The 15,657-nt window shown below is 36.7% G+C and overlaps 1 protein-coding gene across 1 annotated transcript; it reads right to left on the bottom strand.

The window, feature by feature from the left end:
• Positions 1 to 10,975: 10,975 nt before the first annotated feature.
• LOC123890253 lies at positions 10,976 to 14,316 on the bottom strand. Its single transcript, XM_045939823.1, has 3 exons — positions 13,827 to 14,316; positions 11,351 to 11,409; positions 10,976 to 11,041 (listed from the first exon to the last, which is right to left on the bottom strand). Exons 1-3 carry the CDS (start codon positions 14,314 to 14,316, stop codon positions 10,976 to 10,978), a joined length of 615 nt encoding a protein of 204 aa, XP_045795779.1.
• Between the last annotated feature and the right edge of the window lie 1,341 nt (positions 14,317 to 15,657).

Here is a 15,657-nt window from a genome sequence, read left to right as displayed (position 1 = left end):
AGTTTTGTGTTTTACATAGGACATTTGATTCTTATTTTGCGTCCACTATTGATTTTTTTTTTTTTCAAACTAAAGGTATCATCAACGTGCAATTGTAAACAATAATTTCTCGAATTGACTGAGATTCATTTAAATGATTAACCTCATCCAACAAATATTTTTTTATAAACATCTGTCGGAGATGAACTAGACCAAATTAAATGCTTAAAAAACTCAAATTTATATCACTTGTGCCACATTATGTTGATACTCCCTCTGGACCAATTTTTTTTCTCAAAGTGTTTCTTATAAAAAGGTCAGGATAGAATATTATTCATGATTTAGGGTGAACCAACTCGGACGTAACTCTTTAAAAGGATTATAGTTATTTGGTTGATTGATTTTATATATCTTAAATTATTTATTATAATTAATTAAGTTAAAACTCGTTAATTTGTAAGAATGGAATCAAATCCAACTATTTGGTCAACGATGCTAGGATTCCATAAGACATAGGTAAATTCACAAGAATACCTTTATACTTCTGACATTGATCTCCTTTAGATTTTAACTAGTATTTTTATTATAATTAGTTTGGCTGCATAAGGAAAGTAAAATTGTCGTTAAACATTATATTATAAAATATATAACTGCGGTGCTTGGTAAATTAAATGACAAGTGACCCTTTTTATATTTTGAATGAACAAATTATCAAAAATGTATCAATCAAAGATTTACAACCCCAACAATACTCCCAAAGGATTACGTGCAAAGGTCCCTCAACAAGCTGGAAAATTTGAACTATGGTAACTTAACAATATTAATTTTACACACATGTAAGCTCTATTTTTATTTGTACAAAAGATTTAATATAAGTTGAAAGTTTTACCCCTCTTTTGCCTCTTGAGGGTCCAATTAACTACAAGTGGTAGAAAACTCTAAGCAATGGATAGTTAGTTGGTCCAGTGATAATTGATGCTGAATTTGATAGAGAGGATAACTGTAATTGGGAGGGGCATGAAATCACTAGATACCAAAGCTACCCCGAATTAAATTAGACGATGTAGTGGATCGAATACTAGTGGTGAAAAAAAAAAAAAAAACTCCTAAGCATGACGCAACATTACCCTGCTCATTGAGATGACACTAATTGCTAACTTTGATAATATTTTAATCTTTGTGATGAAATTGATTCGAAAGTACAGGAAATTACTATATGATGTATTTGCATGGAAGCATGTAGGAACCTTCCTGGAGGACGTATAGATGGAAGAGAACATGGCACCAAATCGTATCATTATGTTATATCACAATCAACATATCATTAATCAAGGGGTTAAAAAAAATTACCCAAGCTAAAGCTCCTCTAATATGATGTATATATAGTACTACACTACTAATTAATGCCTAACTACACTGTTTAGGATCTTCAATTGATTGGGTAATAGTCCCCCTTGATTTCAGTAACAATAAATTAAGGCTAGCATATATATATTCTATAACAAAATTACATTAAGATCGTGAAGATCTATTTTAATCACTCACAACAAATAATAAGGAGGTAGTCATGATTGATATTAAATATGGGTTGCAAAGAAGAAAATAAAGTTGGATAAAATTGTTTTTTTTTTTTTTTATAAGCGTTGGATAAAATTGGTAATATTTTTTGGTTACAAAAGAGAAAAGAAAACAAAAAGCAAAACATAAAAGGGATTAATCCCTGACAAAAGCTACTCTCCAGGCTGTTGGAACAAAATTGATTTAAAAATGTTTGCCCCTAAATCTATAAAGGTTTTGATGATAACAAAGTATTAATAAACAATTGGAAGGACTAAAAATTTAATTTAAGTGTGCAGGACTTAGAGTTAAATTAAGCTCAGAGGATGTGAATTCAGAAGTTCATAAGCGCTCAGAAGATGTTGGACTTCAGAAGTTACAACCTTCAGATGATGAAGTCTTCAGAACTTCTTGAGTGACTAAAGCTTCATCAACCTCTGAAGATCTTTTTGAAAGCTGTGAAGATTCTCTTTGCAAGTCAACTCTTCTACCAATGAAGAAAAGGACCTTTCAAGCCTGATCAGTTCAGCTACTCTCGTTTTGTCTGTCCTCACTTGAGAACGTGGGTCTTCAGACTTGTTAGCTGAATAAGGAAAGTCTACTCTGCAGTAGTCAAAGTACCTGAAACTCTTACTCAGTTTAGATACAAACAAACTGCATCAAGACAGACTGCTTGAAGACAAAAGATTATCAACTCCAACGGTTCTTTTTGCAACGACTCTTTTCTGGTGGTATATATACTAGAAGGATCAGTTGCATTAAATATAATAATTATTAAGGATTGAACGTGCGCTGAACAAACTCTGAATTCTGTGTATACAAGCTCTGAACCTCTTATCAAGTGTTTTTGCACTTTAGTCAAATACTCTGTACTCTTTGTATTTGCTCTCTTTAGGTTCTTCTAAGAGCATCTGTATACTTTCATATACTTTACTATTACCTGAGGAAACTTAAGCTTGTGTGCTTAAGTGTGAAGTCTTAAGCTTGTGTGCTTGAGCATTGTTGTGAAGTCTCTTGCTTGTGTGCTTGAGCAGGTGTAATCTTGTGTGATTATAGTGAAATCCCTTGGAAGTGCAAGGGGACTGGACTACTCTCGTTTTGTGAGAGAACCAGTATAAATTGCTTGTGTGATATCTCTCTCTCTCTCTTAACTTGTTTTATTGTGTTATTTATCCGCTGCTGTTGTAGTTAAGTTAAGAACTTGAAAAAGTTTTAAACTTGACTAAAACACAATTCAACCCCCCCTTCTTGTGTTTTCACACCTTCAATTGGTATCTAGAGCTCTGGTCTGTTACTTTCACTTAACAGTGAGACAGTAAAGATCTTGTGAGAACACTATGTCTGGAGGAGACGATAGTAGTACTAGAACTACCGGTGAAGCCGGTGAGGCCAGTGGTGCTGGTGGTGGTCCTAGAAATGCTTTTGGTTTTGACTACTTAAGCAATGAATCACATGAACATAGTGGCAATAGAAAAGCCCCTATATTCAATGGTGATGCATCTTTATTTGAGTGGTGGAAGGAAAGACTGTATAGCAATATTACTGCTATTGATCATGAGTTGTGGGATTTGGTTGAGCTGGGAGTAACTTTTGAAAACTTAAATGAACATGGAAGATTGTCCATTGAGCATAGAAAGTTACTCACACCAGCTAACTTAAAAACCTACACTAAGCATCATAGAGTAAAGGACATTGTTGTTGGTGCTATTAGACATGAGGATTATGTCAGAATAGAGAACAAGTCTACTGCTAAATCTATCTTTGACTCTATGTGTGCTACCTATGATGGTAATGAAAAGGTTCAAGAGGCTAAGGCTAGTCTCTTGATAAGGCAATATGAACTATTCACTATGCAACAAGATGAAAACATTGAGACTATGTTTACAAGGTTTCAAATCCTTGTATCTGGTCTTAAAGCTCTTAAGAGAAGTTATTCCACCTATGACCATGTTCAGAAGATTCTGAGAAGTCTTCCTATTGCTTGGAGACCTAAGGTCACTGCAATAGAGGAAGCTCAAAATCTCAAGACTCTGAGTCTTGAGGCTCTGATAAGCAATCTCAGAAGCCATGAGATGGTTCTGAATGCTGATTCAGAAGCTAAGAAGAAGTCCAAGTCTGTGGCTTTACAGTCAACTAGGACTCCTTCTAAAGCTCTTAAGACTCAGCTTCTTGACATTGAAGAGGAATCTTCTGCAGATGGTCAAGAGGAGGAAATGGGTGAAGATGAGTTTGCTTTATTCACCAAATTTCAGCAATGGAACAAATTTAACAAAAGAAATTTCAGAGGTAACAGCTCCAGAAATTTTGTCAGCAAAAAGGATGATCAGAAGAACTGCTTCAACTGTAAGAAGCCAGGACACTTTATTGCTGATTGTCCAGAAATGTCTGCTAAAGACAAAAGCAAAAGATACAGCTCAAAGAAGCAACAATTCAAGAGCAAATTGAAAAAGAGTCTGATGGCTACTTTTGAAGAGCTATCATCTGAGGAAGAAGTTGAGGAAGAAGAAGAGGCAAATCTAGCCCTGATGGCTTCAACTGACTCAGATGCAGATTCAGAAGATGAATCAGAATCAGATTCAGAAGTAACTGATGAGGTATTTTCTGACTGCTCTAAATCTCAACTTACTGCACTTAACAAGGTCATTGAGAAACATCTCAGAGTGTTAAGTAAACAAAAAGTTTTACAAGAAAAGCTTAACACTCTGACTGAACAAGCAGAACATTTTCAAGGTCTATATCAAGAAACTCTGAATAGAGTAAATGACTTTGAAAAGGGTTGTGCTGTTTGTCACAAACCTATTGATGAGCAGGAAATAGCTCTTCAACAGTTTGTGCATCTCAACCTTGGGAAGAGCAAAGCTGCTAATAGAATTTATAATGTTTTGAGACATAGAGGAGAAGGACTTGGCTATGAATATGGTAGAACATATTCAAAGCTGAAGACCTTTGCCAAAAAGGTTGGAAAATCTTGGGTTTATTATGTTGTTCCACCAAGTGAAGAGGGAAAGAATCCTGGTATTGTTAAAAATGACAATGATGATCTGAGTGATTTAGAAGCTGACAGCTCAGAGGAACCCAGTTCCTCAGGATCTGGAGAGAAAAGTTCAGAAGATAGAAGTTGTTCAGAACCTGAGAACATCAGTTCACAAGTTCTGAAAGCTTCAACATCTGAGACTTCAAATTCTGGATCCAAAGGAACTTCAGTACCTGAAGCCAGTCAATCTAAAAGATCAGAAGTTTTTAAAAGAAAAAATTCTAAATCTCAGATGAAGTACAGGACTCAGATTATTTATGATTCTAGAGGCAGTAGATATAATCAATCAGAACATGGGATTGGTGATAAATACAAACCCTGGAATCATAAACAATCCAAATCCTGGAATAATAACAGATTTCAAAAGAAAAGGTTTCAAAAAGGTCATTATTCCAAACCAAGATCTTTCTCTAACACTAGACAACATAGTAAGCATTTATGGACTAACAAGCGTGGACCCAGAAGATGGGTACCAAAAGCTGAAATAATGTATCATTCAGATTTACCAACTAGGAAAGGATATGTCCTACCTAGAGTATGGAAACAAGTCCTATGCAAAGGAAGAAGGGCTTATGTCCTAGACAAATGGCTGACAAGTTCTCAAGTTAACAATCAGAACTTGAAAAATGAAGAGGAAGAATACTGGGATGACTTTATCATTAACCTTGATGAAGAGTTCTATCGCAATGATTAAAGTTGTCTCTCATACAGCCTGCCACTCAAAGAAGTATCATGAATCATTCATGGTATCTGGATAGTGGATGTTCAAGGCATATGACTGGTGACAAACAACTATTTTCTAAGCTGACTATGAAAGAAGGAGGATCTGTTGGCTTTGGAGGTAATCAAAAAGGAAAGATAATAGGTACAGGTACAGTAGGTAATTCTTCCCTATCTATTAATGATGTTTGGTTAGTAGATGAACTCAAACATAACTTATTGAGCATAAGTCAATTTTGCGACAATGGTTATGTAGTTGTCTTTAATAAGGAATCATGTACTGTATCTAAACAATCTGATAACTCCATCATATTCAAAGGTCTGAGAAAGAACAATGTTTATAAAATTAATCTTTCTGATTTGAATGAACAAAAAGTGATGTGTCTTTTGACCTTGAGTGAGGAAAAATGGATCTGGCATAAGAGGTTAGGCCATGCTAACTGGAGGTTAATCTCTAAGCTTAGTAAGCTTGACCTTGTCAGAGGTTTACCAAAAATCAAATATCACTCAAACACACTTTGTGGTTCTTGTCAAAAAGGAAAAATTACAAAATCATCTTTTAAACCTAAAAACATTGTTTCTACCTCAAGACCATTGGAACTTCTTCACATTGATCTTTTTGGGCCAGTTCACACTGCCTCTATCAATGGAAAGAAGTATGGATTAGTAATTGTTGATGATTACAGTAGATGGACTTGGGTAAAATTCTTAAGAACAAAAGATGAAGCTTATGATGAGTTTAGCATCTTCTGCAAACAAATTCAAAATGAAAAAGGCTACACTATTTTAAAAGTTAGAAGTGATCATGGTGGAGAATTTGAAAATGAACCTTTTGAAAACTTTTGTGAAAAATATGGCATCTTGCATGAATTCTCTTCTCCTAGAACTCCTCAACAAAATGGGGTTGTAGAAAGGAAAAATAGAACTCTGCAAGAAATGGCCAGAACCATGATGCATGAAACTAATGTAGCAAAATTTTTATGGGCAGAAGCTGTAAACACAGCATGTTATGTTCAAAATAGAATCTATATCATATCTAAATTGAACAAAACGGCTTATGAATTGTTCAAAGGAAGAAAGCCTGACATTTCTTATTTTCATCAGTTTGGATGTACATGTTATATCTTAAACAACAAAGTCCATCTAAAGAAATTTGATGCTAGAGGTTATAAGGGTATTTTTATAGGATACTCTGAACGCTCAAAAGCATACAGACTGTATATTTCTGAAACACATACTGTGGAAGAAACTATGCATGTCAAATTTGATGACAAAGAGCCTGACCAAGTGTCAGAGCTTGTGGAAGGTTTGTCTAGATTTCAGGTATCAGAGGATCAATATTCAGATATTCCAAACTACTCAGAACATCCATTCTCTGAAGAACCTCTGAACATAACAGTTCCTACAGACTCTGAACAACAAAGAACTGAAGCAACTGCTGAACCTGATGTTGATGAGTCTGAAGATGATGAGCCCCCAAGAAACACTTTCAAATACAAATCATCACATCCAGAGGAACTGATCTTAGGCAACAAGGATAGTCCAAGGAAGACAAGATCTCAACTGAGAAATGAGGAATCCTTAGTTGGTCTTATCTCAATGATGGAACCTTCAAAGATTGATGAAGCTCTAAAAGATGATGCTTGGATTGTAGCAATGCAAGAAGAGCTGAATCAATTTCAAAGGAATGATGTATGGACTCTAGTGCCCAAACCTTCACACAAGAACATTATTGGAACAAAATGGGTATTCAGAAACAAGCTGAATGAACAAGGTGAAGTGGTAAGAAACAAGGCTAGATTGGTTGCACAAGGTTATAGTCAACAAGAGGGGATTGACTATACTGAAACCTTTGCACCAGTTGCTAGACTTGAAGCAATCAGGTTACTTCTATCTTATGCTGTTAATCTTGGAATAACTTTGTATCAAATGGATGTTAAGAGTGCCTTCTTAAATGGTTTTATTTCTGAAGAAGTGTATGTTAAGCAACCTCCTGGTTTTGAAGATGTCTCAAACCCAGAACATGTTTTTAAATTGAAGAAATCACTGTATGGTCTGAAACAAGCTCCAAGAGCTTGGTATGATAGACTCAGTAATTTCCTTCTTGAAAAGGGTTTTGAGAAAGGGAAGGTTGACTGCACACTCTTTAGAAAAACAACCAAAGAAGACATTTTAATCATTCAAATTTATGTTGATGATATTATCTTTGGTTCAACTAATGCTTCCTTGTGCAAGAATTTTTCTAAGATAATGCAGGATGAATTTGAAATGAGCATGATGGGAGAATTGAAATTCTTTCTTGGAATTCAAATCAATCAGAAGAAGGAAGGAACTTATGTTCATCAATCAAAATATACCAAGGAACTTCTGAAGAAATTCAACCTAGATGACTGCAAGATAATGAACACTCCTATGCATTCAACTACCAACATGAGCAAGTCAGATGATGAAGGAAAAGTAGATCAAAAGGTCTACAGAGGTATGATTGGTTCCTTACTCTATCTGACAGCCTCTAGACCAGATATTTTATTCAGTGTATGCTTATGTGCAAGATTCCAGTCAGATCCTAGAGAATCTCATCTTACTGCTGTAAAGAGAATCTTTAGATATCTGAAAGGAACAACTAATCTTGGACTTCTCTATAAGAAATCCAATGATTATGTGCTAAATGGATTCTGTGATGCTCACTATGCTGGAGATAAAATTGAAAGAAAATCCACAAGTGGCAATTGTCAATTTGTTGGTGAAAACCTTATCTCCTGGGCTAGTAAAAGACAAACTACTATAGCTTTGTCTACAGCAGAAGCAGAATACATTTCAGCAGCTAAGTGTTGCACACAACTACTCTGGTTAAAATATCAGTTAGAAGATTATCAGGTAAGCAGTAACAATATTCCTTTATATTGTGATAATACTGCAGCCATTCATTTATCTAAAAATCCTATCCTACACTCTAGAGCCAAACATATTGAAATCAAACACCATTTTATCAGAGATTATGTTCAGAGAGGCATTATAGATATTAAGTTTGTTGATACTGAAAATCAATGGGCTGACATATTTACTAAAGTCTTACCTGTTGAAAGATTTGATTTTATAAAGAAACATCTGAACATGTTTTCAATCTCTGAATGAAAATTTTTTTGGCAATTAAAGTGTAAGAGGTTATGTATATCAGAACTTATGTCTCAGAACATCTGAAACACAAGCTCTGAAGTACTTAACTCTGATAGAGAATTTTAAATATCTCAGAGGCTCTGATCTATTTAAGTGGGAAACGTTTAGTATTCACTGCTGAACAGTTGTCCATTAAAATAGCAGTTACCGAGTAAATTTCTGCACGTGGTCTACGTGTGTCAGGTAGTGGGTGGTTAATGATGATTTTTGGTATTCAACTTTCTGTCAATTAGCGTAACTTCCCAAATTTGCTATTTTCGTGATAACTGTGCGCATTTAAATAAAACTTACACAATACACTTGCACACTTCTCACTTTCACAACCTACACTTTCTCTTCTCTCTAAACCTTCAACAAAATCTTCTTTCTCTCTCATTAGTTCCTACCCTTACCCTAACTCCATCATGGCCGGTTCTTCATCGTCTTCAACAACAAAGATTCCACCGTTCATGTTTAGAAATCTTCAAATCGTTGGGAACGAAATGGAGTTTCCAGAATCTGAGCTCATCTTTCTTTCTGAAAAGATGATCGACTTTGACAGTTTGAAGGCAAATGGGTTCGATGTGAAACATTACTTCTCCGCTCAAGGATGGGATAAGTACTTCAGCATGCTAAATGGTCCTATTTACCCAGATCTCTTGAAGAAATTCTGGATGAAAGCTAAGGTTTTTGATAAGGCTGAAGCTAAACAGGAAGAACGTGCGGCTATTGAGAGGAATCCTAGTTTAAAAGGTAAATCTAGGAAAGAAATGGGTTTATTGGAATTCACTGGAAAACAGATTAGGTCAAATATCTGTGGTATGAACCTAGCTTTCTCTCCTATTCATTTCAATGCGTTGCTTGGTTTGGATAACTCTGGGATAGAGTTGGATGTTTTTGAGAAGGACACAAGGTACAGAGATGATCTTCTGGCTCTGATGTGTACAGATTTGAAACTGAAGGGTAAAGTCAAGGGTTTGACTGACGTCTGCAGAGTGCTATTCAAGATCATACTAGCTGCTATCAGTCCAAGAGTTGGTGGTACTGATACAATTTCCTGGACTCATAGTCATCTGATCTACTTTCTTCTGAAAGAAATGAAAGTGAATCTGGGAGAATACTTCTTTGAGAGGATCTGTGAGGCAATCTTCTTAAGCAAATCTCAGAGGAAGACAGCTATAGCTTATCCAAGATTACTCTCAGACCTTCTTTATCAAGGTCATGTTGTTCAAAATCTGAAGAAGTTCCATCCAGAACTTGTTGAAAAGAAGTTCACTCCTGAGATTCTGAATGCTAGCTTTCTCACCAAGATGCGTCTCATCTCATCAAAAGTGGTTCCACCTCCACAAGAGTTTACAGCCAGTCTTGAAGATCGTCTGTATGTGGATGGATATCCAGTAATCTCTGAAATGGATGCTGAGCACATCATCCAAGACTATCTGGAAGTTCTTAGAAAAGAAGGATATACTGTTGATAGGAGTATGGTTCCAAAAGCTCCTGCAAACTTGTATAATCCTAAGAGGAAACCTAAGAGGAAAGCTGAACAAGAAAAACCAGATCTTCTGGCTCAGAAGAAGGTTAAAGTAGAAGAAGCTGTTGCTGAGCAGAGAACTAAAAGGAAATATGAAGCTATTTCTAAGAAAGCTGCTGCAACATCATCAAAGGAGCCTATTATTGTTGATGATGAAGAGGAAAGTGAAGAAAGTGACTCCTCTAAAACTCAGTCTGAATCAGAAACTGAGTCTGATGAAGAAACTCTGAGTACTAGGCTGCGTCAGAAACATGTTCCTGATCCTAAAGGTAAGACTCCTAAGTACGTCTTTAATAAAGCTGAAATTGGAATAGGGTTTACCAAACCACTTAGAACTATTCTTCCCAACATTTCAACTTCTGATAACCCTCTTTCTGAACTAGAAAAACACCTGAGCCCTGACCCCCTAAATAATCAGCCTCTTACTCATGAAACCCACAAATCTACCTCACCTCCTAAACCAAAATCACCTCTACCTCAACCTCAACCACAAAAAGCATCATCTGACATTCCATCATCTGAACCTCAACCAGATATTCCAACTGCTGAACAAACCTCTCCCACCAAACAACCCTCTCCACATAAATCTCCTGAACCAACCCCTGAACACAAATCTCCTGAACCATCACCTGAACACATTTATCCTGAATCAACCTCTGACATCTCATCATCTGAATCAACTCCTGAACCCAATCCTAATCCAAGTACTAAGCATACTTCTCCTGCACGCACTCATACTTGTGCTCCTAACCCTTCAGAAGCAGAAGTTGTTATCATTGACAACCCTGCTAATGACCCAACAAAACTCTCTACCATTCCCAACATCTCACCCTCATCCTCTGACCCTTTTGGTAACCTTTCCAATCAGCTGTATGATGATCTACTTAGGTTATCCCATATTCAGGACAAGTTTCTGGTGTGTCCCTCTGATGTGGATATGGAGGTGTCACTAATCAAGGCTAGAATCTGCAAAGCTCTGGATGCAATGGGTGATGAGATCAAGACTGTGATTGGACAACGGGATTTGGATTTGGTGTATCTTCTGAAGGACAGCTTAGCAAGAGCTAATTTGAAACGACTGACTAGGTTTAATCATGAAGAGCATGAGCGTGCTAAGCTTGCTACTATTGCTGCTACTGCAAGGCATATGTCTGTTTTTAAGGAATGCTGGATTGATTCCAAGCTGTTCAAAAGTCTTGAGGATCAAAGGATTGAGAATGAACGTCTAGCTGAAGCTGCTGCAAGACTTGCTGAAGAAATCCCTGAGCTGAACCAAGAGGTTACTCCTGCTGCTGATATTCTGATGATCGATTATCCAGAGGAAGGTGAACCCTCTGATAAAGGCAAGGCACCTTTGGTTGAAGAACAAGCACCTTTGGTTGAAGAACAGGCACCTTTGGTTGTAGATCAGCTGCAGATTTTTCAAGAAGCTCTGAGGGAACAACAAGAAGGCTTGGAAAGGCAAAGGACAGCTCACCTCAATCTGGAATCTAAAGTGGATGGTCTTGTTTCCAACGTGGGGTCTCTGAATGACAAATTTGACCAGCTCTTAGCCTTTCTCATGAAACCTTAGGATTCTTTGCACTTTTTGTCTTTCATGTTTCTATTCATATTTTCTTTACTTTATTTTATATGGTCTGAACAATTTTTATTTTGGTTTTTAACTTAGTTATGTGGTTTGTTATGTTTTTTTTGTGTGTGCTAATTTTCTTTGATAAATAAGAACATAAGAACACAAGATGCTTTTAAACAAAATTTTTATTAATGATCTCACAATGTTGAGTACATTGGTAAAAAGAAAAAGAAAAAGACAACCTAATCCTAATCAGATGGATAAAACTCAGAAGAAATCTCAGATTTCTCTTCAGCATCCTCTGATGAAATCTCTATGGGATCTGGGTTCTGCTCTTCTTCTTCTTCTTGTTCTTCTTCTGGAACATAGCCAGCCAAGAACTCAACATAGTCAGCATCATCTTCATTCTCTTCAGCTTCAGAATCTGATGAGATGATTATAATCTCAGCTTCTTGTGGTTTCTTGTCGTCTTCTTTATTTTTCTCCTCTTTTTCGCGTTTTTCGTCTTCTTTCTTTCTTCGAAACTCTGCGATGCGTGAACTAAACCTTCTCATTCTTCTTGATCTTTCTTGATATACTCGTTTACTCTTGTTTTTATGTGAAGAATGCATGTTAACTCGTTCACCTTTTTATAAACCTTTGAGCGCGTGGTTTTTTGTTTTTGAAATAAATTCACCTTTGTAACAACCACTCTTCTTCTTTGACTGTCTTGGTTATATAAATTTTTTTACTTTTTGATAATGACAAAAGGGGGAGTAGTTACGCATTAATTGATAAGTGATAAGTTTCAAAGCTGAAACCACACTTTTATCTCGCTTTTATCCGTTAAGTTAAAAGTTGTTACTTTTAAGTTGTTTTACGTATTTCAATGTGGAGACTAAGTTAGTTGAAACTGAAATAAATTTCATAAGTAAGGATAAGTTAAGAGTGCAATTTTAACTTAGTCTTATGAGACTTAGGGGGAGAGCTTGCAAACCTCTCACTCTGAAGAAAGATATGAAATTTACTTTATTTCAAATTATCTTAATCTTATACTAAATTAAAATATCATGGATATAACTTAAAGCTTTGGCTTTAAGGAGTATCAATCTTAGGGGGAGCTTGCAAACCTCACAAACCTAAGAGAAACATGATAAGTTAATTTAACAACAATTGTCAATTAATACTTGTGTTTGTCATCATCAAAAAGGGGGAGATTGTTGGAACAAAATTGATTTAAAAATGTTTGCCCCTAAATCTATAAAGGTTTTGATGATAACAAAGTATTAATAAACAATTGGAAGGACTAAAAATTTAATTTAAGTGTGCAGGACTTAGAGTTAAATTAAGCTCAGAGGATGTGAATTCAGAAGTTCATAAGCGCTCAGAAGATGTTGGACTTCAGAAGTTACAACCTTCAGATGATGAAGTCTTCAGAACTTCTTGAGTGACTAAAGCTTCATCAACCTCTGAAGATCTTTTTGAAAGCTGTGAAGATTCTCTTTGCAAGTCAACTCTTCTACTAATGAAGAAAAGGACCTTTCAAGCCTGATCAGTTCAGCTACTCTCGTTTTGTCTGTCCTCACTTGAGAACGTGGGTCTTCAGACTTGTTAGCTGAATAAGGAAAGTCTACTCTGCAGTAGTCAAAGTATCTGAAACTCTTACTCAGTTTAGATACAAACAAACTGCATCAAGACAGACTGCTTGAAGACAAAAGATTATCAACTCCAACGGTTCTTTTTGCAACGACTCTTTTCTGGTGGTATATATACTAGAAGGATCAGTTGCATTAAATATAATAATTATTAAGGATTGAACGTGCGCTGAACAAACTCTGAATTCTGTGTATACAAGCTCTGAACCTCTTATCAAGTGTTTTTGCACTTTAGTCAAATACTCTGTACTCTTTGTATTTGCTCTCTTTAGGTTCTTCTAAGAGCATCTGTATACTTTCATATACTTTACTATTACCTGAGGAAACTTAAGCTTGTGTGCTTAAGTATGAAGTCTTAAGCTTGTGTGCTTGAGCATTGTTGTGAAGTCTCTTGCTTGTGTGCTTGAGCAGGTGTAATCTTGTGTGATTATAGTGAAATCCCTTGGAAGTGCAAGGGGACTGGACTACTCTAGTTTTGTGAGAGGAACCAGTATAAATTGCTTGTGTGATATCTCTCTCTCTCTCTCTTAACTTGTTTTATTGTGTTATTTATCCGCTGCTGTTGTAGTTAAGTTAAGAACTTGAAAAAGTTTTAAACTTGACTAAAACACAATTCAACCCCCCCTTCTTGTGTTTTCACACCTTCACAGGCATCAGCGCAAAGCGCGCTCGACAACTGAGAGGGAGGTTCATCTAAAACCACCAAAGACGAGTTCGCAGACGCTCCCATCTTGGCCAAAACATCTGCACAGACATTCCCTTCCCGAAGGGTGTGATCAACAACAACGTTCCAATCTCTACTCAATAGATGATGAATGCTTTGGATCTCATTTGCAAATTTATGAAACAGCGAGACACCATCTCTAATCAAAGCAACGACTTGCAAGGAGTCAAAGTAGCAAGCTATATTCCTGAAGCCATTCACCCAACATAATTCAAGGCCATGAAGAACGGCCATGATCTCGGCATAGAGAACACTTGACTGTGACGCAGTACCATAAAAGCCTTTCAAAAAAGCTCCAAAATGATTTCTTTTGAGACCTCCGAAACCTGCAGCTTGAGTTGATCCCAACATGCTTCCATCAACATTAAGACAAACAGTCCCCTCATCCGAGCAGGACCATGAAACCATGCGTTGTTGCGAGGACTAGTTCATTCCAAGAGCGCGAGTATTAAATGCAGCCGAGCAGGAAGTAACCATGGACAGTACCTTCGCCACACTATCATTTACGGTTGCTCTATTGTTATAAAAAATGAATTCATTTCTAGTGCACCAAACCACCCACATAATAATAAAAATGATACTACCATGTGATATATCTAGTTGCCTACACCAAAGAAACAGGTCAACATCATTTGATGATGGAAGTATATTCTCTAAACCGCACCTTCTCCAAATACTGATGGCTTCGGCACAAGCAAACAAGCAATGAACAATTGTCTCAGGCATCGCTGAACATCTAGGACAGAGGTTGGAAGCACACACCTGCCGATGATTCAGAACTTCTCTCGTAGGAATATTGCCATGAACAACCTGCCAAACAAAAAATTGGATACTTGCTGGGACTTTAAGATTCCAAATCCATTTCCAATTAGTGTGATTATTAATCGGAGTAGGTTTCAAGAGCCAATCATATGCATCTTTCGCCGAATAAATGCCAGTACTAGAGTTATGCCACACCCAAACATCAGGAATATCATCAACAATGTAAGGCCTTAAAGTGATAATAGAATTTTTCACGAAGTCAGGGATAATGGCATAAAGATTTTCCAAATGCCACCTTCCATCCTGCCACACGTCCTTAATTCTTAATTCCGTGTCTTGAAACGGAACCATTGTGCAAAGTTTTTCTTTACGCACCCACGAATCATACCAAAATTTTGATCTACCATCTCCAATTTTAACAGTAAACCCGTCTTTCAGCATGTGTAAGGCTTTACTTATAGAGTTCCAAACTGTTGAACCACCAGTCACCGTAATATTAAAGATATTCCCGCCTTTAAGATATTTATCTGCCATGAGTTTAACCCATAATTTATCTGGGGCATTCAGAATCTCCCAAATAAGCTTCCCAAGAAGGGAAACATTTTGGAAACGAGCAATACGATCACCGAGGCCTCCAAACCGACGAGGCTGAGAGATTTTATCCCAGCCAACTAGATGCATGCCGGAGTCATCAGTCCCTTTCCAAATAAATCTCCTCACTATGCGATCCAAATCATCATACATACCCTGCGGAAGCCATTGAATTTGCATGTGATACGAAGGTAGCGAAGAGATGACAGAATTTGCTAACACCACTCTACCTGGCTTGTTCAAAAGTCTACCCTTCCAAGAAGCTAACTTCGCAGTAATTCTCTCATAAACATCAATAAAGTCCTGCTTCTTAGCTTTGCCTTGTAACATCTTGAACCCCAAATACTTCTCAAACCTATCTGTGGCATTGATTTGAGTTGTTGCTACAATGGTATC

The sequence above is a fragment of the Trifolium pratense genome, linkage group LG1 (genome assembly GCF_020283565.1).
Source record: "Trifolium pratense cultivar HEN17-A07 linkage group LG1, ARS_RC_1.1, whole genome shotgun sequence".
NCBI lineage: Eukaryota > Viridiplantae > Streptophyta > Magnoliopsida > Fabales > Fabaceae > Trifolium > Trifolium pratense.
The sequence above is the reverse complement of the archived record's forward strand: the minus strand, read 5'-3'. Positions and strand labels throughout refer to the sequence as shown.